We start from the raw sequence: 23,499 nt of genomic DNA, 5'->3' as shown, positions 1-23,499 counted from the left end.
GCCAGGCTATGGCTATTGTGACCATTTCTGGAGTGAACCAGTGGATGAGAAGATCTATCTCACCTTCTCTCTCTGTAACTCTGCTTTTCAAATAAGCAAAAATAAATCTTTAAAAAAGATAGATAAGGGCACCTTCTCAGCCTCCCCTCTCCCTAGGCCCCACCTCTGCACCTGCTTCCACAGCAAGTCCTTCAGGCCCTGAGAACTTGACTGAGACCCAAGGCTATGAGGGCCTCCGGAATCCCTACTCTGGGCAGGACAAGATTTTCCCTAACCTGTTCCTGTGCACTTCTGCTCTTATAGGAAGTTCTTCTTCATATCCAACCACAATTTTTTCTGCTGCCATATCATTCTACCTCTTCTTGTGCCTGCAGCGACTTGGTAAACTCATGGCAGTGACTTACTGGAGCTTTTTTCCAACTGCCAGGCCCTGGTTGTCATTCAAGAATTCAAACCCCAGAAGAGGCAGACACAGTCCCCAGACCTGAGCCAGGGTTCTGCAAATCTCCTAGACCTGGGGACACAGCCAGGGCCTGCTGAGCTAGTCGCTCAGACAAACAAGAGGCGAGAGTCCTGAGGAGTAGTTGGGCTTGGGGAAGCAACAGTCATGGTGACCCACTGTCTCTTCACTTCCAGCTGGGGTTGGCCCACAGAGCTGGGAGGCTGGTCTTCAACAGTGGGGCACGGTCAAGGGCATGTTACTCACACTGTAGGGGCTCCCCGTTCACCATCCACTGGACGGTGGGCTTGGGGTTCCCGTTGGCTCGACACACCAGCCTTCCATCTTCGCCAGGAGCCAGCACCAGGTTCTGGGGTTCATCCAGCCAGTAGGGAGCAGCTGGAAGACAAGGAGGGTGCGGATGGGGAAGTCAGATGCATGGGGCAGGCAGGACGCAGCAGAGACCGACTTCCTTTAGGAAGGAAGAAGCCTGGAGTCGCAGCCCAAGCCCTCCTCCCCCTTGGGCCAGGCTCAACTGCATGGGGAGGCTTAGTCCAGCTCCTGTGTGCCTGGCCTGGCCACAAGAATGCTCCCTGCCTATGTCAAGTTCGCCAAGCAATAGGTCCAAGAGTGGCTGCCCCAGGAGAGCTCTCAAAGCATCTGAATGTCAGGCCCCAGACCTCCTCAATGTGAGTGCTGGGTGGCCGAGGCTTATAGAGGACACACACACTGTGCCGTGCAGCCAGGGCTCAAGCCACAGCCTGGGGAGGTGGTGAAGTGGACACTGGGTCAACCCCTGTGGGTCGTGGTCACTCCTACAAGATGAGATCACTCAGCAGTGGCCTCATCCGATCCTTGTAGCCACAGGACCTTAAGGGAGCACATTTCTCAGCAGGCCATGCCTTCTACTGATTTGGAAACATCTTGGATTTTTTTTTTTTCCTAAGAGAGTCTTTTGGGTCAGTTTCCGCAAAGGCTAGGAACTCCCACAGCTGCAAGATCCCTTAGTGGGGGCACAGAGGAAGTGCTTGTTCTCTGGTCTCACCACCCAGGCAGCCCACCACACATGGCTGAGATGAGGTGGAGCTGGAGGGGGCAGGCCCTGTTGCTTTGGGGAGAGGGAAATGATTTAACATGATTGTCTTGGCCATGAGGTCTTCCCGTGGCCCGCATGAGCACACAGACAGCACAGGGCTAGGACAACACGTCGCGAATGGGGATGTGAAATGAAACATAGGGAAAGCTCTGGAAGTTGGGCTAATGGGCCACAGGAAGAAATGTACCTGTTGAGGGGATCCCAGTGCAGAAAAGAGCTGGCTGAAGGTCAGAGTGGATCTCCTTCCCCCAGCCAGGCACACACAGGCCCACCCACCCATAGCAGTATCACCCATGATGGGTCACTATTACCACTGACTGCTGAACTGCAAGCTCCCCTCACTGGCTGCCACAGCCCTGGGCAGGGGGAGGGACAGGGTGGTGCTCAAGGTGGCAAAGGGAGCATAATGAGAAATACACACAACGTACCCTTTACTCTCACCGAGATTGTGTGCCGAATGCTGCCCATCTTGTTGGAGGCCAGGCAGAAATACTCCCCGGAGTCTTCCTCGGAGACATTGGTGATGCGCAGTGCCTTATTAAAGTTCTCCAACTTGGCCTTGTCAGAGGGCAGGTCCCCACCTTTCTTGTACCAGGCGATGTCTGGTGTGGGGCTAGGAGAGGAGACCAAGTTGGGGAAACACAAGACTTACCCCTAAATGTGGCTGCTGGCTGCATTCTCAGAGTCTTCGAGGTATCCTGGGCCCAGGGGGACATTTGTCCTTTGAGCCCACCCTTCCTGACATGGGGCACCTGAGGGACCCCACCTGAGTCCTTCCACACACATGCACACACAGAATGCCCAACCATCTCCTTTCTCAACATGCCAGGCAGAGGCAACCTTCCGGGCTACCTCCCATGCTGCTGCAGGTGGCTGCGGACAGGTGTGCGGGCGATACCTACACCCCTGAGGCGATGCACTCCAGCAGCAGGTCCATGCCACGCAGCACCATCTGGCTGCTCGAGGTGCCCTGTGGGTACATGAAGCTGGGTGTCCTCTCCGCAACTCCTCGGGCTGCAACAGGACACAGCAAGTGTGTGTGAGCCCGCTGCCCTGGCTGAATTGGGTCAGAGAGACAATGCTGCCGCCCAGCTGGCTGACATCACCTCATGGGCTTGCACAGCCCTGAGAGCTGATTTGGGAAGCTCGGGTGCCTTGGTCATCCCATCACAGGTACGTGCCAGCAGCTATAAGTCCTGAAAGGATCTGCCAGAGATCCTTACCCATCTTCTCCTCCCACCTTCCCTGGGGGCAGGGTTTGAGATGCCTGAGCAAAGGAAAGTCTGCCCCAGTGAGCATCCTGGGCTGGGCTCCCAGCAGCCCCTGGAGTGACCACAGGCTAGGTCATTTCCCCATGAACCTTCCTTCCAAGACACAGGGACATGGGAGGCAGGGAAGGGGTGTGCAGGGCTGTCGGACAATCAGCCTGCTCTCTGGGACCTGCAGGTCAGGGGCTACAACAAAATCCCAGGACCCCAGCCCCAGCAAGGCGGGGGAGGTTATCACCGCAGCTGAGCAAAGGTGTGGAGAGAATGAGTGAGAAGGATGGACACTCAGTGGGAGGGGACAGGCCCATGCTGCTTCCTCACTAATGACTTTGGGAGGGGACTGGGAAGAGGTGTTAATTGTATGTGAAATGGGGGATGGGGTGGCAGGAAGAGTGATAGTGGCAGCCAAGAAGGAAGAGGTGATGTGCAACTCAACCGGGCGAGAAGCTGTCTCACACACACACACACACACACACACGTCAGAGGCCAGGAGGTCCCCAGAGGCTGACTGGGTTTGGAACATGTTGGGATGGCTGTCTCCCTCATGTGAATGGTCCTGCCAGTCTGTGGATACCCACAGCAGAGTGGATCCCACCTGGCCAGAACCATCTCTTTCCATAGAAGGGGAAGGGACAGGAGCAAGGGTTTTCCAATCAGGACTTCCAGGTTGGCTTCGACTGCAAGAGTTACAAGGAACAATCAGCCATGCCTGGTTTTCAGGGGTCTGAGATGAGGAGGAGGCAAAGGGAAGGCAGAGCTGATGATGCAGGAAGTTCTCAGGACGCAGGGAGTGTGAGAAGAAAGGCATTCATGGTGGGGAAAGGCGGGTAGTGATCTGGTTGGGGCTGGCAGAGTGAGGACCAAGCAGTGGTGGGTACAGCTGGCATTGTTCCCTGTGGGAGCTCCCTGGATGAGCTGTTGTCTAGTGGGACCGAGGGGTTCCTGTTGGGGGCACCTGACTTCTCTCCCTTATCCATGGTGGGGAGACACATCATGTAGTCTGCCACTACTTATCTTGTTGTCAGGGGAAGGAAGCATGGGACACAAGCAGGTGATTAGGCTGCTGATGGAGACACGGCCCCTAGCAGGTGTTCGGTAAATGGTTGCGGGGTGAACAGATTAAAAGGGGACAGGAAAACAAAACAGAAGGCGACTGTTCCCCCATGCCACATTTCTGTGGACATCCTTGCCTACCCCACAGCACACATATACACAACAGAGGCTACTGAAGGGGTTAATGCATTATGAGGTTAATGGATTACCACCTCTATCAACAGTTCTCACAGCCCCAGTTCTCTGTACCAAGGAAGCCAGTCCCCAAGCATAGCTTCCTCCCTCCCACCTTCAGGAAGTCCCCAGGACACTCAGGACAACAAAAGGTCAAGGACACCAGGAAGAGAAGGAGACCCCGGGGTGGGAGGTTCTTCCATCAGCTCAGAAAAGCTGGGAGCCTTATGATGATGTGGGAGAGGTCCCCGCTCAGGTGTCAGGCTCCCTCCCACTCCATATAGATGTGAGGCTGAGTCCCCCGTGGACATTTAATTTACACCCTGCATGTGGTGTCACAAGCACACAGGACCAGCAAAGCAGTGAGACTGGGGAGGAGAGAAATCCAGCTGGGGGCTATAAAAAAGTTACAGCACATCTCTGCAGCATGTGGGCCACAGAACACCCCCAGAGAAGGAGACACTGCTGGGAAATAAGCCAAAGGTTGAAAAAAAAAGCAGAGAACATTCTTGAAGTCAGCAGTGACAACGGGGCCACTGTGTGGTGAGCAGGAGCTGGGGGCTAAGTGCTAAACTCAGGTTGTGTTGGGTCACTGCAGCAGGCCTGGGGGGCATTCCCTCCCATCCAGCAGAGGAAAGAGAGTCACCAGGCTTGTGCAGGGTCACCGCTAGCTGGGGTTGGGTCCCTGTACTCTTAGGTAAGCCTGCTCCCTTCACTTGCCCAATGTTGCCTCTGTTTGCTGGAGACACTTGTCCCCATTTCTGACAGTCGGCTTGAAGCATTTTAGACCCAAATCCAAACGTTAAAGGATGTGCGGCAGAAAGATCCTGTGTGGGAGAGTGGCATCCCTTCTCTGCTCAGACTCCAGCTGGGAAGGGGGCAGAGAGGACCCCCACCCCCAAGGCATCTGAAGGGCATAGCAAATGAGGAGGTGAGTTGGGGGGCGAGGTGTGATCTCTAAGGACAGTCTCAAAGGGAGGCTATGAAAGAATGGGGTCAGCTGCAGTGGGAGGAATTCCTGAGAACTTGGGGTGACCCCCTGTACCTGCAGGGAGGGGCCTCCTTCTCTCCCTGCACAAGTTTGGAGGCAGAGAGTTTGAAATAAAGGTGACTGCTACCAAGGTGCTTTATGTGTGGGAGGCACAGAGGCAGGAGCCCAGGCAAGCAGGCCCCCACAGGCAGAGTCCGCCGCTCCCTCTGATCTCCAGGGTGGGCTCTGTCCCAACACCAGATCACGCTCAGAATCTGGATGCTAAAGCTCATGTCCACATGGGTTCAGGAGGAGCTAGCCACTTGGGACATCTGACCTCTGACCCCAGAGGCCCAGTCCTTCCCCGCTCTCCCAAGCTCAGAATGGGCTGGTGGTCAGCCAGGGGTCATCAGGGGACAAAATCCCTCCACCTCACCAAAGTGTGTGCAGGGGAATCCAGTGAAAAAATTCTCTGTATTGTCTCCTGCTGTCAGAAAGGCCAGGTGCACAGGCAGCCGCAGCGGTTCCCCTCTGCCAGGTGCTGTGTGACGGGCCAATCAGATGCATCTGGGAACTTCTGTCACAACCAGCTTCTGGGCCAGCTGGAACTTACATCTAGACTGCAGTGCTACTTCCAATTCCCAGAATCAAAACTATGGCACGCAGAGGCTGAATTCCCGGCATCTGGTCTACCTGTCTGTGGTTCTAGGACTGGCTGGCCAAACAACCCCTGGCAGTGAAAAAAAAAAAACCGTCTAGCAAATCTGAAGCTTTCACGGTCAGGAATTCACTTCCGGCAGTCTCACCCTAATCTCTCAGCTTTTCTCCTTCCAAGGTTCTGAACAGCTTTTGTTTCTCGAGACCACTCTGTAATTTCTCCGTTTATGGCACACTCCTCTAATCCGTGCCTGCCTCCCTCCCTACCCATGGTTTCCCTTCACATTGTCCATGTTCCTCCCAATGTCAGAAGCACAGGTGACCCAGGCACGAGTCGGCCAATCATAAGCCAGTCCCTCTCAAACCAGCAGTGGGTAAGAGTTACCAAGCACGGATGTTAGGTGCACTGCAACCCCACACTGGAGCCTGATGCACCTTATCCTGTCCAATGCTCACATTAACCCCAGGAGCAGACACCTGCACCCCCACCTGGCTAATGCGGACATTACAGCTCTGAAACATTAAGTTACTTGCCCGTGCTACTCGATGGTACATCCTGGAGCCTGGATCTCACTCAGGAAGCCTGCCCCAGAGTGCACTGGGAGACACCCGAGTCAGTGGAGATGTTGTATTTCAAAGCCAAGTACTCAGGGGGCACTGGGCATTGCCCTCCTTTTTCCCTTTCCACTATTTCTTTCTAGATGCTTGAGGACAAGGGGCCCGGCTCCATGGTGAGGGGTGGTGAGCCCCAGCTGGTTTTGCAGTCCCGGTCAGTTCTTGCAACTGCTACTCAGTCCCATGTGAATACGCACCACTGGTCACCAATTGGCTGGAAGACTGAATCCCCTTGCACTTCATTCTACTGATAAGCAACCCTGAGAACCTACTCTCCCACAGGGCTAATCTCACACAAGCGGAGGAGCTGGGGCTAAACAGGCTCCAAGAACTTCCTGGTTCCGATCTGCTTCAGTTCCACTACTTCCTTGGGTGGAGCATCTCTCTGTCAGTGCACCAGCTGTTTGGTGCCAAGTTCAAGGACTCTGGCTCCTTTGTCCCCTCCCCCCCCCCCCCCACTCCAGACACCAGTCATTGCTTCTTATCAGCACATTAGGGACAGACACTTCCCATCAGACCACCCTCAGGGGGCCTTTGGCCTCAGCTGCAGAGCCAGCAGAGGATGATGGCTTCCAGCTATGGAAGGAAAACAGTATGCCTGAGTCCCCACCAGGGGCTGCTAAGGGGTCAAGGCTGCTGTGGTCAGCACACAGGTGCACAGCTCTGCACTGAGTGAGAAATAAACCTGAAGCTGTGGCCCCACAGCTTGCAGAAGTGGGCACACACTACTAGGCAGAGAGGCGGCATAGGTGAAGGAGTACAGCAGGTGCCACCATCCTTGCCACTAACTTGGAAAGGGACTCAGAGCGGGACCCTGATGCCTATCCATAGAAGACGTCAGAGTGACATGGCCTAGCTGGGAAATGGTCCTTCCAGTAACTACGGCTGGTTCATTTGCAGAATGCAGCTCATAACAACAACCCACCCCACCAAACTTTCTGTGCCTCTTCAATGGACAATAGAACTCAATAGGACCCCTGTTTCACCTCGCTGTGGGCACCCCCAGCCTCAGGGACTGTGTCCCCACCCCTCCATACCACTGGCCCCTTTACACTCCACTGAATCCTCACAAAGCTCTTGCCCAATGCTGCCTGTGTTTGAACAACATGTCAAGACCTCAGCAGCTCACAGCTTGTGTTAGGAGCTGCGTCTGCCAATGGGGGTCCAGCAAATGCCCCACCCTGACAGGCAGCGTTCCGGTGGCGGTGTCAGACCTGCCACCTCGCTGGAGTTAGTGACGCAGTGTCAGTCCGGTTAGGCAAAGTGTGGTTAGGACAAGGCCAGGCTGTGCCCAGGTCACCGCTGTGACTCACCACTGTACATGTCAGGGTGGTTTCCTAAGGACGAGTCGTTATAGGGGTGGTCTGCAATAAACAAAAGAGGGTGAGCAGACGGGGGGGGACCATGGAGAAGTCAACGGAGGCAAAGCCACAAAACAACTGGGGTGGGCACTGGAGCTTGGGTGCAAAGGAAAGACGTGTCACGCTGGGTGAAGAACGAGCAACACAAAACAGCCCAAAGAAAGGAAAGAAGAGGTTAAATCCTGCAAAAGAAGAAGGCAATAACACAGTCTGTTTTTAGGTAAGGGAAATTAGGTTTGAACTCGGATCGCACGATCTCACTGCGGTTCAGAACAAACGAGCCCCAGAACGGTTCCGAACAAACGAGCAGCAGTTCTGGGCTGACACCTCCTCCAAGGCCCGCTGCCTGGGATTCTGGATCAGGTGGACTCTTGGGGGGGTGTTAGTGAGCCCTCCCCCCCCCCGGGGGGTGTGGGGAGAGCCAAGTCGCACTGAACAAAAGCTAAGCTGCAACAGGCTGGGGAGGGGAGGAGTTACGGACAACCAAAGCAGGGAGAGAGATTCCTGATGGTCCAATGGTGGGAAGAGGCATCCCCAGGGATCCAATGAGCAGGCATCTCCAGGGTAAGGACATTGCGGGTAGTCTCTGTGAGCCTGGAGAGCTTGGCAGAGGATTAGGATTTAGAATGAGATCTTGGGGCGGCTCGAGGAGGAGCCATGAGGTTTACACTCTGGACCAAGACAGTGGCACTGCCTATGAGGACCTCTGGGGTTCTCCAAGGAATTGGGATGGTAATGACCTGTCAGGGACCAGACCAGTGGCTTTGGTGCCAGCGAAAGGCCATTAAGAACCAGTGCGCTTCCTCCATCCCATCAGGGGACAAAATATCAGGCCACTGTCCCGAAGCAGCTTCTCACCCTTAGCTGCCACCAACACCCGTCAACTGCCGGGTTTGAGTTTCGACAGCACCCACAGGGGGCCTGAGAGGCTGAGTGGCAGCCAAGCAGGCAGGTGGCCCTGAGACGCCCAGAACGCAGTCCAACTGCCTGGGGGAGGCTGGGTTCTGTGCCAAGACATTTGCATATTTGAAGACAGATCCAATACCAGTACAGCCAATTAAGAGATGGGGGATGTGGGTTCCTTCCTGGGACTGGCATCATGCTGCAGCTCAAGTTGGCTGACCACCTGGCAGGAAGATCTTCCTGACTGAGAACCATCTCTCAACGTGGGTTTGGTTGTGAAAGACAAGTCAGCCTGGTTAGAGCTGGGGCTCTTGGCGGGAGCCCATCCCCCATGGAAGGACGGGGCAAGTGCATAGGGTGGGGGTAGGGGCTGTAGGTGGGCATGAGAAGGAATGCTCCCTTCTCTTGGGAGAAGGGCTCTTCTCCCATGTTCCCAGGCCAGCAGGTGCAATAGGACCTACCCTTGCCAGGGAACGAACCCACACTCAGGACCGAGTTCACTGCCTGTGAGTTCTGGGCAAGAGGACAAAGTTAGGTAGACATTCTTTGCCCTCTGGGTGTCACCTGCACATTAGAAGAAAGCAAGTGCATGGGGCCAGCACTGTGGCTCAACAGGCTAAACCTCCACCCTGTGGTGCCTTATGGGCACTGGTTTGTGCCCTGGCTGCTTTACTTCCTATCCAGCTTCCTACTTACAGCCTGGGAAAGCAGCAGAGGCTGGCCCAAGCCCTTGGGCCCATGCACCTTAAAGGGAAACTCAGAAGCTCCTGGCTCCTGGCTTAGGATCAGCTCAGCTCTGGCCATGGCAGCCATTTGGGGGGTGAACCAATGGAGAGAAGACCTTCTTTCTCTCTCTCCTTTTCTCTGTAAATCTGCCTTTCAAATAAAAATAAGTGTTTTTTTAAAGAAGGAAGCAAGTGCTGTGTTCTGTGGGACTTCCTCTTGTACCGCAGTTCTCTCTTACAGGGCCTAGGAGGGTCTCGGTGCTGGCTACAATACCTGCAGAGGGGGGCAGTTGTCTCTGTGTCTGCTGACTCCACCTTGAATCCACCATAGATCTCTGCATGCACCCCAAAGCTGGTTTTGCAAAGCCTTTCAAGTTGCCCATGTGTATACTGCATGCTTGTCCCCACCTCTGGTGACACAGGAAATGGCCAATGGGGGAGGGAAGGTAACAGTTTGATCTTTTCCCAGGTAGGCAGACATGGTGGAGGCACCTAGAGAGAACAGTGCCTTTGCTGCTGCCCTCCCCCACTCCTCCGCTCCAGCTCCCAGCCCAGACCTGGTTTTGAGCACACAAAGGAAGCCTGTGTCCTTTCCAGACAGGGTACTGGAGAAAGCACACCCGTGCTATTTGAAGCAACTGTGCCCAATTGTCAGCTGGCTTGGATGTCCAGGACCTGCTTTCAGCCAAGACAGCCCATGGGAGAGTCCAGGAAGCCGACAGAGTCCTGTTTGGTCACCACGGAACAATAGGCCCGGAAGTGAAGCACAAACACCCCTTGCATCCTCTGGGGGAGAAAAAGGGTATTTCTAAAAAGCCCAGCTTCTAAATGTTTACAGCTCTAACAGCTTAGAGAAGACTCTGGCCCACCTCCACCTGCCCAGCATGGTGGAGGTCACCTTGGTCCATGCCAGAAACAGCAGGCTCACTCTTAGCCTCAGGCAAGGAGCCGGGGGCCCAGAGTCAGCTCAGCAAGCACCTTGCTCCACCATCCTCATTCCCCCTCATGCTGCCCACCCCCTGGTCGCTCCAAGAGCCGGCATATGCCTCACTGTCCTTCCTAGCTTTGCCACTGGCTGGCGGTCACCCAGACATGCATTGGGGAGGCGCTGTCCACAAACAAACCTTCTCTTCTGGTGCACCCTGGGCTGGATCAGAAAGAAGCCAACCTTGGAGAGGGACAAGCAGAGTGAGGCAGGGGTCAACTGGTCAGGGACACACAGGGCTTGAGGGTATCATATCACGGGCAGCTCACCACCTACCTGCCCATCACAGCAAATGGGGATGCCATGGCAGCAGGAGGAGGCCATCAGAGGAGGGGACAAGGAGAAGAGAGAGGGCAAAGACAGCAGGGAAAGAGGAGGGAAGGCAGAGAAAAGAAGGAAGGAAAAGGAGGAGAATGAAGAAGGCAGGTGCTGCCGAGGGGCGCTCTCGCTGCTATGGGGAGCCTATGTGGGCTGGGTTCACTCTCAGAGCTCAGGGGAAACGGATGAGGCCATGGGAGTCATCTTGAGAGTGCTCACTTTGAGTGCTCTGCACCTATACCTGCCCAGGAAGCACTGACCTCACTAGGGGCTGTGGCACTGCTAGGCACATCCTTCAGCTGTGGGGCTTCATCCAGCCTCCCCCACCATTCTCATTACCCACAGCAGCAGAAACAGCATTCACAACCAGAAGGAGACCCTAAAGGGCTCCTAGAGGGGAAGGGTCTTCTACAAAGCATGTTCCATACCCATGGTCAAAACATGCCCACACAACTCCCAGTGTCCCAAGTGGGCAGAGAGCTACACCACCAATGCTCTGCATTGGCCTGTCTCAACCAAAGAGGTGACCAGAGGTTACCACCATGAGAATGGGCCAGGAAATGTTCCTTAGTCTTTGCTCTGGCCACATAGAGTCCAGGAATAAAAAGAGGAAACAAAACAAAGCTAAAATATCCACCTGCAAGCTACAAACACTGCCACTCCATTGGGATCAGCATCTACGTGTTTCAGCATCATTTATTACGATATTGGATGCTGCAGTTTTCTTTTAGATACAAAGATAGCCAAGAAGTGGGTAGAACCAAAATAAACAGGTGCAGGGGCAGGATGCCAGATGACCCCTTAAAGCAGCAGGTCTCAAATTCTGGTGTGCAGCCACATCACTTGCACAGGTGCCGGGCCTCAGTTCCAGTTGCCAGGTGCCCAGCTAGTCCTGACACCCACCAAGGTGTGAGTCCCACTGACTCAGAGTGGGACCGAGTGGGACTCAAGACCGTACAACCAGGGGATGCTGTTCGAGGGCAGATGACGTCCAGGTTCCATGAGCTGGACGGATACCTAGGTCAGCCTCAAGCACCCACCCAGGGCTACTTGGGCTCAGCAGGCTGCCTTCCCAGCCCCTTACTTACTGGTGAGGACCTTGAGGGTGAAGGGGTTCTTTTGCTGGATGGTGTGGGTGAAGTGGAAGCGGGCATTGCAGCTGTAGTCAGTTTGCATGTCCTGCAGCATCACATTGGAGAAATACAGGTCTCCGTTGTGGCCCTGGGACACACGCTTATCTTGGGTGATGGGTTCCATGGCTATGAAGAAGCAGAGACCCGGTGGGCAGTTAGTCGTAATCATGATTTAATTATTTATTTGAAAGGCAGAGTTACAGAAATGGGAGGGCAGAGAGAGAGAGAGAGAGAGAAAGAGAGAGAGAGAGAGAGAGAGGGAGAGAGAGCATCCATCTGCTGGTTCACTCCCCAAATGGCTGCAATGGCCAGCGCTGGACCAGGCTAAAGCCAGAGCCAGGAGTTTCATGCAGGTCTTTCTTATGTGTGGTAGGGCCCAGGGACTTGGGCTATCTTCTGCTGCTCTTCCAGGTGCATTAGAAGTGAGTTGGATTGGAAGTGGAACAGCTGGGACACAAACTGGCACCAATCTGGGATGTAGGCATCGCAGGCAGCAGCTTAATCCTCTGTGTCAAACATCAGCCCCAAGCCTGATAGTGCCGATGGCTGAGCAGTACAGCGGCTCAGACAGGGCCTGGAGCTTGGCACTATTTGGCCTAATCCTTTACACTCAGAAGGAGAGAAGATTCCCATTTTACAGCTAAGAAAATCTGGGCAAGCATTACAATGTAATGGGTATAGCCACCATCCATGATAACTGGCATCCTATTTGGGCACTGGTTCAAGTCTCAGCTGCTCGGGCTCGGCAGCATGGCCTAGTGGCTGGGGTCCTCGCCTTGATCCCATATGGCCGCTGGTTCTAATCCCGGCAGCTCCACTTCCTCTCTGTCTCTCCTCCTCTCAGTATATCTGACTTTGTAATAAAGAAATAAAATAAATCTTTAAAAAAAAAAAAGTCTCAGCTGCTCCACTTTTGATCTAGGGCCTTGTTAATGGCCTGGAAGAACCATCAACAGTAGAAGGTAGCCAAAATGTTTGGTCCCTGCCTGCCCCCTGCCAGCTCCCTGCCACCCACATGGGAGACCTGGAAGAAGCTTCTGACTCTTGGCTTTGGCTTGGTTCAGGGGTGGCTCCTGCGGCCAACTGGGAAGTAAACCAGTAGATGGGAGATTTCTCTCCCTCGGTATCTCTCCCCCTCTATCTGTAACTCTGACTTGCAAATACATAAATAAACTTCTAAAAAAATTTCAAAGATAGAGATTGGGTGTTTACATAATAATGAAGACACTGTCGGGGGCTCCTGCAGCCCATATTGAAGGGCCTGGGTCAATTTTCATCTCGGTTCTTGATCCCAGCTTCCTGTGACTGCACACTCTGGAAGGCAGCAGGTGATGGCTCAAGTACTTGGGTCCCTGCCACCCACATGGGAGACCCAGAGTCCCTGGATCCCAGTTTTGCCTTGGCACATCCTCAGCTATTGAGGGCATTTGGGGACTAAACTAACAGAGAGGGAATATCTCTGTTTGTGTCTTGTTCTCACTGCCTTTCAAGCAAATAAAGTAAAATAAATGAAAGGCAAGGACTCAGCGTGTCCTGGCTTGCAGAGGCAGAGAGGATGAGCAGCAGTTTAAATTCAGACTTATCTGTGACCCAAGCCCAAACTTTACATTGCCTCTTCATGCTACAAAAACTTCAGTGGCCCCAGGGTTGACCCCAAATCATTGGGTGTCCCCAGATCAGGGTTCTGAGGTTCTGCTGGCAGAGGTAGTGGGCTGAGGTCAGGCACTGTGGCTTGATCATCTATTCCGCAGTGGTACCCTGCCAACATGGGCACACAGTGGCTTGCTGAACTAACTGAAATGGAATGTGGCCCTGCTGCATTTAATCAAAACTAAGCTTTCGTCGATTCTAAGATGTACCTTTGGTTTTATTTATGGATTTTACCCTTAAATGGAAAAGCGCTGTGGATTATAACCATGCTCCTATAATGAAGCGTACCACCTGCTTTTTAAGAGCCCTTCTCACTGCACAGATGCTTCAACTGTGTGCTCTGGGGACAGAGTGGCTGGGAGGGCCACCTATGTTCCTTCTGTGTGGGTAGTGGGATGGCAGCTCCGAGGACCAGACACACCGGCTGTCTCTCTCCTATCCCATGGCTGGCATTATAAGTCATCCTTTCTTAACATTCCCACAGGGAGAGCAGATGGGCTCTTCAAATCATCCCCCTACCCTGAGGTCTGCCCTGTGTCAGCCACTGCATTAGGTGTTGGTGAGATGGCTAAGGAAAAGCCTTTCCTGCAAAGAACTCCCAGGCTCCAGCAAAAGAGATGGCAGGCAAATGAGCCAGGGCATTGCAGCATGATGAGCGGGATGCACCCGGAAAGAAGGGGGTAGACTGCAGAGAAAGGTCTGATCCATCCTAGGGTGAACTGCACCTTGAGCCCAGCAGAGAACACAGAGGAGCTAAGAGACACCTAGGCAGCAGTAAGAGTGTGGTCCAAAGACTAAGTATGCAGAGGCCTCTCAGGGAAGGGGGGTGGGCAAAGGACACTGGATGGGCAGAGGGATCAGGGCAGAAAGGGAACCACACACAGAGAAGCATAAAGGCTTTCCCAAGGTGAGACAGGAGCCTGTGAATGCCATCACGATTCCACCTTGCTTCTGATAGAAGCAGGGGAAGCAGCTCAAGCCCAGGGAGGCCGAGCAAGCCGTGGTCCCGCGTCAGCGGAACAGTCTTTGCATGCAGGTGTGTACCCTTTTCCATCCCTCCTCCTGTCCCCACTGCCCCGATCTGCTGAGAACCAAGAGTAGGCTCCCTTCCTCCGAAGGCCTTCCTTTTCCTTCTCCTCCTCACCACAACCACGACCAAGTACTTCCCACAATAGCCCTATCGGGAGAGGAAACTGAGACCAAGGGATGTCAAGCACCTCTCAAAGTTGTATGAGTGGGGTTGGGTCAGGAGCCTAGACAGCCCCATGCAGGCCTGCCCCCTCACTCCGCGGCTGCCCGGAACCTGCTTTTCTCAGATCAAGGGTGGCTAGCTGTGAGAAAGCCTTTGCCCACCCCCTCAATACCCCAAGGCCCCTGACACTCACAGCTGCTCATCCAGAAGATGACTGGGGATGGAAGTCCGGGTGGCGGGTTGCACTGCAGGGTCAAGGGCGCACCTTCTTGAACCACCACGGGGTCCAGGTTTTCCTTGGGCCACAGGGGAGATTCTGGGGGTGGGTGAGGGACAAAGGAGGAAGAAATGAGGGTCAGGGTTAGGAGTTTGAGGAGGGGAAAGAGAGCGAAGGAGGCAAGAGAGCGGGCTGGGGCACGAGCCCAGTTAGGGGTGACCTTGGAGAGGTGTGGGCAGAGGGCCCTTTATGGGGACAGGCACCTGCCTACACCTCTCCCTTCCCTCCTCCTCGGCCCAGAGTGGCCAGTGAGGTCACTACACACTTGGCTTTGAGTTTCCTTTTCAGGGGATTTTCTGGATTGGAGGAGGTGCATAGAGGGTACCAAGGTACTTCATGGCTAAGGGCAGGGGCAGTCCTTCTGGCATGATCTTTCATGCCCTTTCTTTCCCCCTGCAATGCCCCCTGAAACTCACTGGACACCTGTAGGCGGATTCTGTTAGACAGGGCTGTGCCAAATTTGTTGCGGGCGAAGCACTGGTACTCCCCCTCGTACTCCTCCGGCCGCCCCCCGCTGCGGAAGTCAATCACCAGGGTGCCTGACCGCCGCCTCATGGACACGCGGGGGTCCTTGGCGATGTTGAAGAACCTGCTGTTGCGAGTCCAGTGGAAGCTGTGGACAGAGCGGGAAGGGCAGTGACAACCCAGACGGATGGGATGGCTCCCTTCTCCAGGCAAACCTCAGACAAGTGCGCTCTAACTTTGCACTGTACCTTGGTTCTCAGCTCTACTCTGGCTGAGCAGCTGGTAGAATACCAAGTCTTAGGCCTTACCAGATGACAGTTCAGGGCCATGGCCTGGCACTAGTATTGGTACCCAGCCAGGGCAGCGCACCATGGATGGGATATGGGGGCTGCTCAGATGGTTGTTACGGATCAGTTTCACCAAGTTCTCTAAGAGTGGCCATGTGGTTTTGAACTCTGAGAATCCAGGATGAGTGGTTCCTTCTTCCCACCAGGAATGCAAATTCTAAAATCCCAGTTTCCCCCAATCTGAATACCCTAGGCCAGTCGACTCTGCTCCTCCCATCTCCTGAATTTGCAAATCTACTCCAGAGCCAGATGAACAGCAGCAAGGCTGCCTGAGCCCTATTCCAGGGAGCACGGATGAGAAAGCCACAACCACGCATGGTTTGCAAAGGCAACTTGGCCCGATGCAAGGGACTTCAAAAAAGGTCATGGAAAATGCATATTCTGTGAAAAACAAATCTGTACAAATTTCAAAGTTTTTTCCCCTCAAACCCCAATAATTTATCTCTTAATTCCACTTCTCCGCAGACTTTTCAAGTCTCCCAGAATTGAGCCACTGCACAAAGAGTGTGGGATGGTCTCAGTCTCTCCTGGGAGGGTGTGCACCGGCTACAGCAGACACACCCTGGGCTGCCCGGCCCCGGACAAGACTGGGGAAAGGAAACAGGGGCAGCCGAGGAGGCCGCTCAGTGTCATGGTCACTGCCCTCATAGAGGAACCTCGCCTCAGAGGCCAGGTCAGCGAGGCACTTGGGGGGGTGGGTCCCTCCAGGCTCCAGGGCTCACAGCTCCACATGCTCTTCAAGCCCTAGGAACAATAGGCCTTGTGGTTTATTCTGGGTCTGCACCTTTCAAGTTGGGGGACCTTGGAGAAGGTCCTTACAGCCCACACCCCACCTGCTCCCTGGTTCCTGCTGTGAAGGGGGGTCAGGGGAGGGGGAACACCAGTGTGAGTCACAACACCTCTCAGAGCCTGCTTGGAGCCAAGGGCCTCTCACTGGATCCTGACAAACATGCAGGTTGAGACAAACTCAGAAAGGAAGAACCAGGTAAATAGTAAACACGTCCTGGTAGCTGAACGCAGGGTGGGAGAGGGGACCCCAAGTAGTGAAAACAGAGTCACGCTCTGAACATCGCGTCCTGGGTCCTCACTGTGGGTGCTCCTGAACCACTCAGGTTTTCCAGCCCTCAGCATCCTTGGTCACCCGAATTGTACCTTCCACCTGGTGGGCCCCCCAGAAAAATTTCTGGAATTAGTGAACGTTTTAGCTGCCTTAGAGCCTCACAAGCCCAGAAGCAGAATGTGTGGGGGAAGCTAAACACCTTCTTCTTAGGCCCCCATCTGGGCACTCACCTGGGGGCGGGGTTGCCCTTGGCTTCACACTCGATCAAGATGTTGTCCCGGGGGTCCACGATATGGTCCTTCACTGACTGCTTGGTGATGGTTGGGGGCTGGGTCACTGCAACAGAACACACCATGGGTGGTCAGGGCGGCAGCACCTATGCAGGGGACCCTTGCTTGGGGAGCAGCTAGCATAGGGAGCTTCGGGAGCCATGTGGTCACAGAGGTGCATAAGAGGACAAGAGCACCTTATTCTGGGTGTGTGAAGGAACAAGAACACCTCAGCAGCACTGCAGGATACGGGGTAGAAGTCCAAGGCCCCAGGACACCCCTTTTAGAAGATCCCGTTGGGAAACTGCAGTTTGTTCCATTCATTCTTATGGCCCAGTGCTCTGCACAATGCATATGTTTCTAGTCAATTGTCATTGACTACAGGAGCAAAAGTATTTAGGTTTCGGAGCTTATAGCTCATGATGGGTCTCAGCAGCAGGAGGCTCGGTAGCTCTCCAGCCCTGGCGAGGCCAAGGCTGAGCAAGCGTTGCTTCCAGAAGCCTTCCCAGGGACTTGTCTGCATGTCAAGGGGCCAGATCTTGAGCCCCAAGGTTTCACACAGGGACAGGCACTGGCTACTGGTGGGAAGGGTGTCTATGGGAGCAGTCAACTCTGATCTAGACTCCCATCCTATACCTGCTTCCCAGCAATAGGCTGCTCTGTGGGGTCAGGGCCCTTGCTCCGGGGCCCAGTGGGGCAACCACTGCCCCAGGCACACAGGGGGAGGGGGCAAGGGAGGACTTACGCTCATTCTGAATGCTTGCTGTTAGTTCCGAAGGGTTAGCATGGGGCAGGGAGAAGAGAAGAAGATGGTTATTGCATATGAGCAGCTGACCTGCCCTGGCACCCTCAGGCCCCAGCGTGCAAGGGAGGGGTGAAGACGGCTGCAGGGCCAGGGGGTTGGGGAACGGGGCTTGGCTGAGGAAAAGACTCAGTGAGTGCTTGCGGATGTGACAATGCCTCCTTGGGGAGATGAAACCGGTGATGTCCAGCAGAAAGCTTGGCTTCTGACCAAAGTGTGGTGCTGAATGTCCCCAAATGCCAGTGCTGCCCGAAAGGCCATCTGATGCCACTGAGGGACATGGGCTCCAGGCCAGTATGGCAGGAGGAGATGGGATTTGGGGGTGGTCAGACTGCGGTGCCAGGCGGACAGACCTGGACCCTGGTTTGCAGGGCAAAGGGCCAGCAGGGCTCCAGGCTCCTCCCACACCTGAAAATGTTCTCTCCCCTCCCCTCTTCCGCCTTTCCCATCCTTTGGGAAATTCAAGGGACACAGGCGTTCTCACTGCCCTATTTCTGGTAGAAGTTCACTCCCACAGAGAAACCACACTTCTAAGCCTGACTCTGGAGATGTGGCGGAGTACCCCTCCCTTCTGTGCTTTCTATGAAGGACACAAAGAGGCAGGTGGCAAACACCAAACACGCACTTACTCCTGCATAGGTGTGCCCCACACAGGTGCACATGTGTGAGGTCCGGCTTGTCTTGAATCACATGGGGTTCAGTGGTTCGGGAGGGAGCCTGGGTCTTTGCATTTCTGACAAACATCCAGGTAACACCCATGCTGGCTGTCTGAGGGCCACACTTTGGATATGAAGGCTTTGTTTATTTATTGTTAAAAAGTTTACTTGAGAGGAGAAAGAGCTCCCAGCCACTGGTCCACTCCCAAAACGCCTTCAGGGACCAGGGCTGAGCCAGGGATCCAAGCACTTGAGCCATCATCACTGCTGCCTGCTGGGATCTGCATTAGCAGGAATCTCGAGCTGGAGCTGAGGATGGAGGCCCGACATTCTGCTGTGGGCCATGGGCCTCTTACCTGCGTCTTAACTGCTGGGCTAAATCCCCAGCCCCGCAAAACAAAATTTTAGCCTGTGTGTCCTTGGTTAAATTATATCTGTAGGGAGGAACCAGTGCGGTGGCATGGCAAGCTAATCCTTCCCTCACTAGCACTGGCATCATGCATCAGTGCTGGTTCACGTCCCGGCTACTCCACTTCCCAACCAGCTCTCTGCTTATGGCCTGGGAAAGCAGTGGAGGAGGGCCCAAGACCTTGGGACATTGTACCCTTGGAGGAGGACCCTAGCTTCAGATCAGTTCACCCCAGGCCACTGTGGTCATCTGGGGTGTGAACCAGTGGATGGAAGACCTTTCTCTATTTCTCCTTCTCTCTCTGTACAATCTGCCTCTCAAATAAAAATAAATAAATCCTGTCTTCAGGGAAGAGAACCCGTGGGGCTGTAACTCTGAAGCATGTCTCCTCCCTGTGGTCAAAACCAGATAACACTCAGCTCAGGAGCCAGGGCTGGGGGCTGTTCAGAGCGGGGTTTCCCAGGCTCTTCTGCTCTAGCTGCAGGGAGAGACACATGGAGGAGGAGTCTGGGGCTCCGAGAGGGTAGCCCCAGTTAGCCAGGATCAAGAGATGCAGAAGGGACCACAGGAGAGGGAGAGATGTGGGCAGGAGGGGGACAGAGAGAGGTAGGATTGTACACCTGAGGGCATAGGCAGGCCACAAAAGCCCCAAGGGGAGACCAGAACTGCCTCTCATGAATTCCTTAGGGGCCCTGTTAGTTCCAAGTGGCTCTACCACTTGCCCAGTGCTGCCTGGGCAGGAAACGAAGGCAGCAAAGGCCAGGGGGATGTAAACTAGCTGCTACACGCATGCTCCACTCTCCTCCAGTGGCCTCCTCGTGCGTGTGTGATTCTCCTGCAGGGACAAGAAAGATCATTCTGGGAAGAACAGAAGCAGGCTGAGGCAGCAGTGGATGGGGGCAGGAGGGAGGGTCTATTCCCAGGAGAGCAGGGGCCTAGAATTCCCGCTATGTCTCCTACATTGGGTGGCAGAGACTCGGTTCCTGCAGTCCCTAGCCCCTGCTTCCCAGGAGCAGTAGCAGAGAGCTGAATCAGGAGGAGAGCAGCCAGGACTCTGATATGAGACGCAGTTACCCCAAGTGGCAGCTTAGCCTACTGCAACCCAAAGTTGGCCCTAAACCCTGCTGCTTCTTACAGCCTGGGCCCCTGGCTCCTCCACAGGGGGACACATAGTTGGTATCTGTCTAGCTGGGGTTCCCCCTGCCCCCGATGGGAAGCCTGACAAAGGCAGTCCCTGTCCACTCTTCGGTGTATTCAGTCTGGCTCACTGGGAAGCCCAAGACATTGTCCAGGGGCTTCAAACCTGATGGAGGGCAGTGGCCGTGACCCAGGGAAGATTCCAGAGACAAAGTCCGGAGTCAGGGGAAGAGGGTCGGATGGCTGGGGCCTCAGCACTCTGTTTTCCACATTTGGGATGGGGACGAGTAAGCAGGGAGACCACGGTAGCCACAGACCCTCAGGGCTGTGGAACAGGCGGGCTACTGTCCCCAGCCCTCAGGGACTCTTCTGGCCTAAGGACAGCTGCAGTTACCATGGCGCTACCAAGGAATTTATTATAGGGACGGAATTCAACTCATAAGACAAGCTGCCAGGAGGGACAGCCTGTCTGGGGACCAAGGACACCGGCTCCCCTCCAGTGTCACACCACCTGCCCCGGCTCCTGCGGAACTCACTGTATGGGCACATTGAGTGGGGGGGATGAATGTTGTCTTCTGGCTTCCAAGGGGGAGGAGAAGCTCATAGCCCAGCTCTGCGGGGTGGTGGCAGCAGATGCCAACGGGGCACAAAAGCTGCTGCTCTGTGGCTCTTTCCCTTGCCTGGCTCTGGCACCTGTACCCGCTGGCACACCCCTGGGAGGATGGGGAGTGTGTATGTGTGTGTGCACTGTCCAGGTATGCCGCAGTGCTATTAGGGGTAAGGTTGGGAGGGAGTGACTTCACTGTCCCCTGTCTAAGGTTCCCAGGACAGAACTTAGTGCCCTTGATGCTGGGAGGGGACAGAGGGCAAGCTTCCAGCAGACTTGCTGCTGGCAAACCTACGCTGGCTGGCAAGGAGCCCTGGGCTGTCTCCCTAGGTCAGGCTGTTCTCCTCAGGGCTGGAGAGGTGGGGTGTGTGTGACTGCATTGGCAGGCACGAAGCTGGAGGCTGGGTGCCTCGGTGAGGGCTCAGCCACACCGGAACAGCTAAGACAGGAAGCAGGGCCTGGCCCTTGAGCTCAGAAATTGTTCCCCCAAACCCAGAAAGGGCAAGCAGGAGAAAGGGCACATCTGGCTGGAGAGCTTTCAGCCTGAGCCCCCAAACAGACAGGGAGAAAGTGGAGGAGACCCAGGGTGAGTGGAGGCTGGGCTCCGGCAACACAGGGAAGGGAGAAATCTGGCCCAGAGCCCCCTCCCCAGGACCCCTGGGGCCTCCCTACAGGGCTCACCTTCCTGTCTTCTTGCACTCAGCTTCCACATACTCATCTTGAGGGATGTTGTGGAGGCCCCTGCTTCACCCAGAGGCTGCAGTACTCGCAGGGGTGGGGCCTGCCCCCAACAGCCTGAGCTGCCTGCCCTGGCACAGCCTGGGTCATCCCTCCATCTAGGAGGTGCGATGGTCCTATGCTGGCTGGGCTGCTTAGCTGCTTGTGAGCTGGCCGAAGTGGCTGGATTTCTGGGCACGTGTGTGCTAGCCCAGAAGTTCAGTATGACACCTGCGTGGGGGTCAGCTGTGAAACTGGCAAGAGAGACGTGTGTGGCACTGAACTCTGCCCGTGTCAGCGAGCTGTGATGCCCATGAGTTTCAAGAAGGAATGGAAGGAGAGAGGTGGGCATGTTGAGCAACACAACAGCAGGGATGAGAGATCTGGGTTCTTTTCTGATTATGCCATCCTGTTTCTGGGTGAGTCTGAGCGAGCAAGGACTTGTGTTTCCCCAGAAACTACATGGCAAGGGGGTCCCCCAGGCCTTCCTCAGGGACATGGGTGGGGGGAGACTGGAGCAGAGGTTACAGCTCTCCTCTCGGCTCTAGGCGCAGAGATGGGTCTTTGCAAAGACAGTGTTGGAGTCAGCTGCTCTGGCAGGGCTTTAGGATGCCAAAGTTCTCTATTTGGGGGTTCACCATGCAGGAACCAAGTGTCAGGTGTGACTGAGTGAGGAGAGGCAGCCATAGAGAATGGACCTCCACTCTGTGATAACCCAGTTTCCTCCGCACCCCTTCTCCCCTCCAGGGACATGGCCTTATCCCAACACTGACTAAGTTATCTGCCCAGGACTGTTCATAGGAAACTTGCCTAGACTCACCATGCAGATGGTAGCCATGGCAACAACTTCTTTCCCCACCATACTGTCCTCACAGTACACACACCATGGTGCACTCACCGTGAGCACATGTGTACCCAGACAAGCTCACATACCAGGGTTCCTGAAGGACCTTGTCTATTCTGTTTCAAGTCTACAGGTGAGATTACCAGCCTCCTGACAGTTTCATGCACCTGCCTTGGGAATAGCTATGGTTGGTGCATAGAGTGTGAGGAGGGGTCTGGTTTTGGAGGGCTTGGAAGGGGCTTCCTGGAGGCTGTGTCATTCTCCCACCTCCACCCCATATATCTGTCAACTGGAGACAGCTCAAGTCAGTTGGCATCACACAGGGTCCTTCCAGTCCTTGAAGCAGGAATTGGAGGTTGGAGTGTTATGTCTCCTGCCTTTGCACCAAGTCCTGTCTCCTGCCTTTGCAGAGCCAACACATGCCTACAGGCAGAGCCAAGGAGAATGGCTGCCCATCAACGGGTGTTCATGAATGTGGCAGAGGGTACAACCTGGCTGTTACTACAACAACTCAAGTTCCTTACCTTATCAAGTTCACATCATGATCCCATCCCCAAAGAAGCAGATTTTGATTTCAAGCAATCTGTGCCTGGGTTTCTCACCATGACATAACTCTATGTGACTGTCACATATAGCCACATCTTTGCAAAGATCCACTTGCTTCTCACTCCTTCACAGGCCATCCATCCACCTGCTTGCCCCAGCCAAGAGGGACTGCAGGGTCTAGCTTTTGGATACCCTAGACTTTGGAAAGGTAAATAATAACAGTTCACCACGCCAGACCCTGGATACTGCTCAGGTCCAAACAGTTCTATGGGAGTGGAGCAGAGGGCGTGGCCCACAGCTTTGCAGGCACCTGCTCAGCCAGTGCTGAGGCTGGGATTTCCAAACTCAAGGCCAGTGCTTGTTCTTTGATGAGTGACCAAGAACTGAATCCCAGAATCCACTACTACCCAATCCCCAAACTTCTGAACTCTGCTGGCCTCCCCTCCAGAAACTCTGCCCATGATCGGTAGGAAAAAGAGACAAGGATGGAGCAGGACTCACGATCCATGGGAATCTCGATGGCCCCGACAAGTCCAAAGATGCAGAGGAGGAAGGCTGTGTGGACCCAGGGCGGCTGTAGCCTGGCCATCCTCAGCACCAGGCCCCGCTCCTTGTGCCCCAGTCCTCGGGCTCTGGCAGCCTTGAGCTGCTCTAGCTGGGCCTCCTGGACAGAACTCAGCTGTGGAAAGAAACACAACAGCAGGTAAGGGTCCACTGGATTTGTGGCTTGTTCTAGTAATGCTACAGGGTCTGGAAGGACTCAAGGGCCCACTGGACTTAAAACAGGGGCTTCCGAGCCCAGCGCGATAGCCTTGCTGCTAAAG

General features: G+C 54.7%; 1 protein-coding gene across 5 annotated transcripts in view; it reads right to left on the bottom strand.

Annotated features, from left to right (window-relative positions):
* The window catches only part of NFASC (neurofascin), a 157,061-nt gene that overhangs the window by 38,620 nt on the left and 94,942 nt on the right, over window positions 1–23,499 (bottom strand). For 3 of the 5 annotated variants that reach the window (XM_058669071.1, XM_058669069.1, XM_058669070.1), the window contains exons 3-11: window positions 23,177–23,354; window positions 16,919–17,024; window positions 15,233–15,429; window positions 14,733–14,855; window positions 11,653–11,823; window positions 7,586–7,636; window positions 2,438–2,549; window positions 1,964–2,148; window positions 707–838 (exon numbers count right to left, since the gene is read on the bottom strand). In XM_058669071.1, coding sequence (XP_058525054.1) covers window positions 707–838; window positions 1,964–2,148; window positions 2,438–2,549; window positions 7,586–7,636; window positions 11,653–11,823; window positions 14,733–14,855; window positions 15,233–15,429; window positions 16,919–17,024; window positions 23,177–23,354 — 1,255 coding nt within the window. The remainder of the gene's footprint in view (window positions 1–706; window positions 839–1,963; window positions 2,149–2,437; window positions 2,550–7,585; window positions 7,637–11,652; window positions 11,824–14,732; window positions 14,856–15,232; window positions 15,430–16,918; window positions 17,025–23,176; window positions 23,355–23,499) is intronic. The other 2 variants (XM_058669073.1, XM_058669072.1) reach the window with 1 other exon arrangement.

This window comes from Ochotona princeps, chromosome 10 (assembly GCF_030435755.1).
Source record: "Ochotona princeps isolate mOchPri1 chromosome 10, mOchPri1.hap1, whole genome shotgun sequence".
NCBI lineage: Eukaryota > Metazoa > Chordata > Mammalia > Lagomorpha > Ochotonidae > Ochotona > Ochotona princeps.
This window is presented reverse-complemented; position numbering and strand designations above follow the sequence as displayed.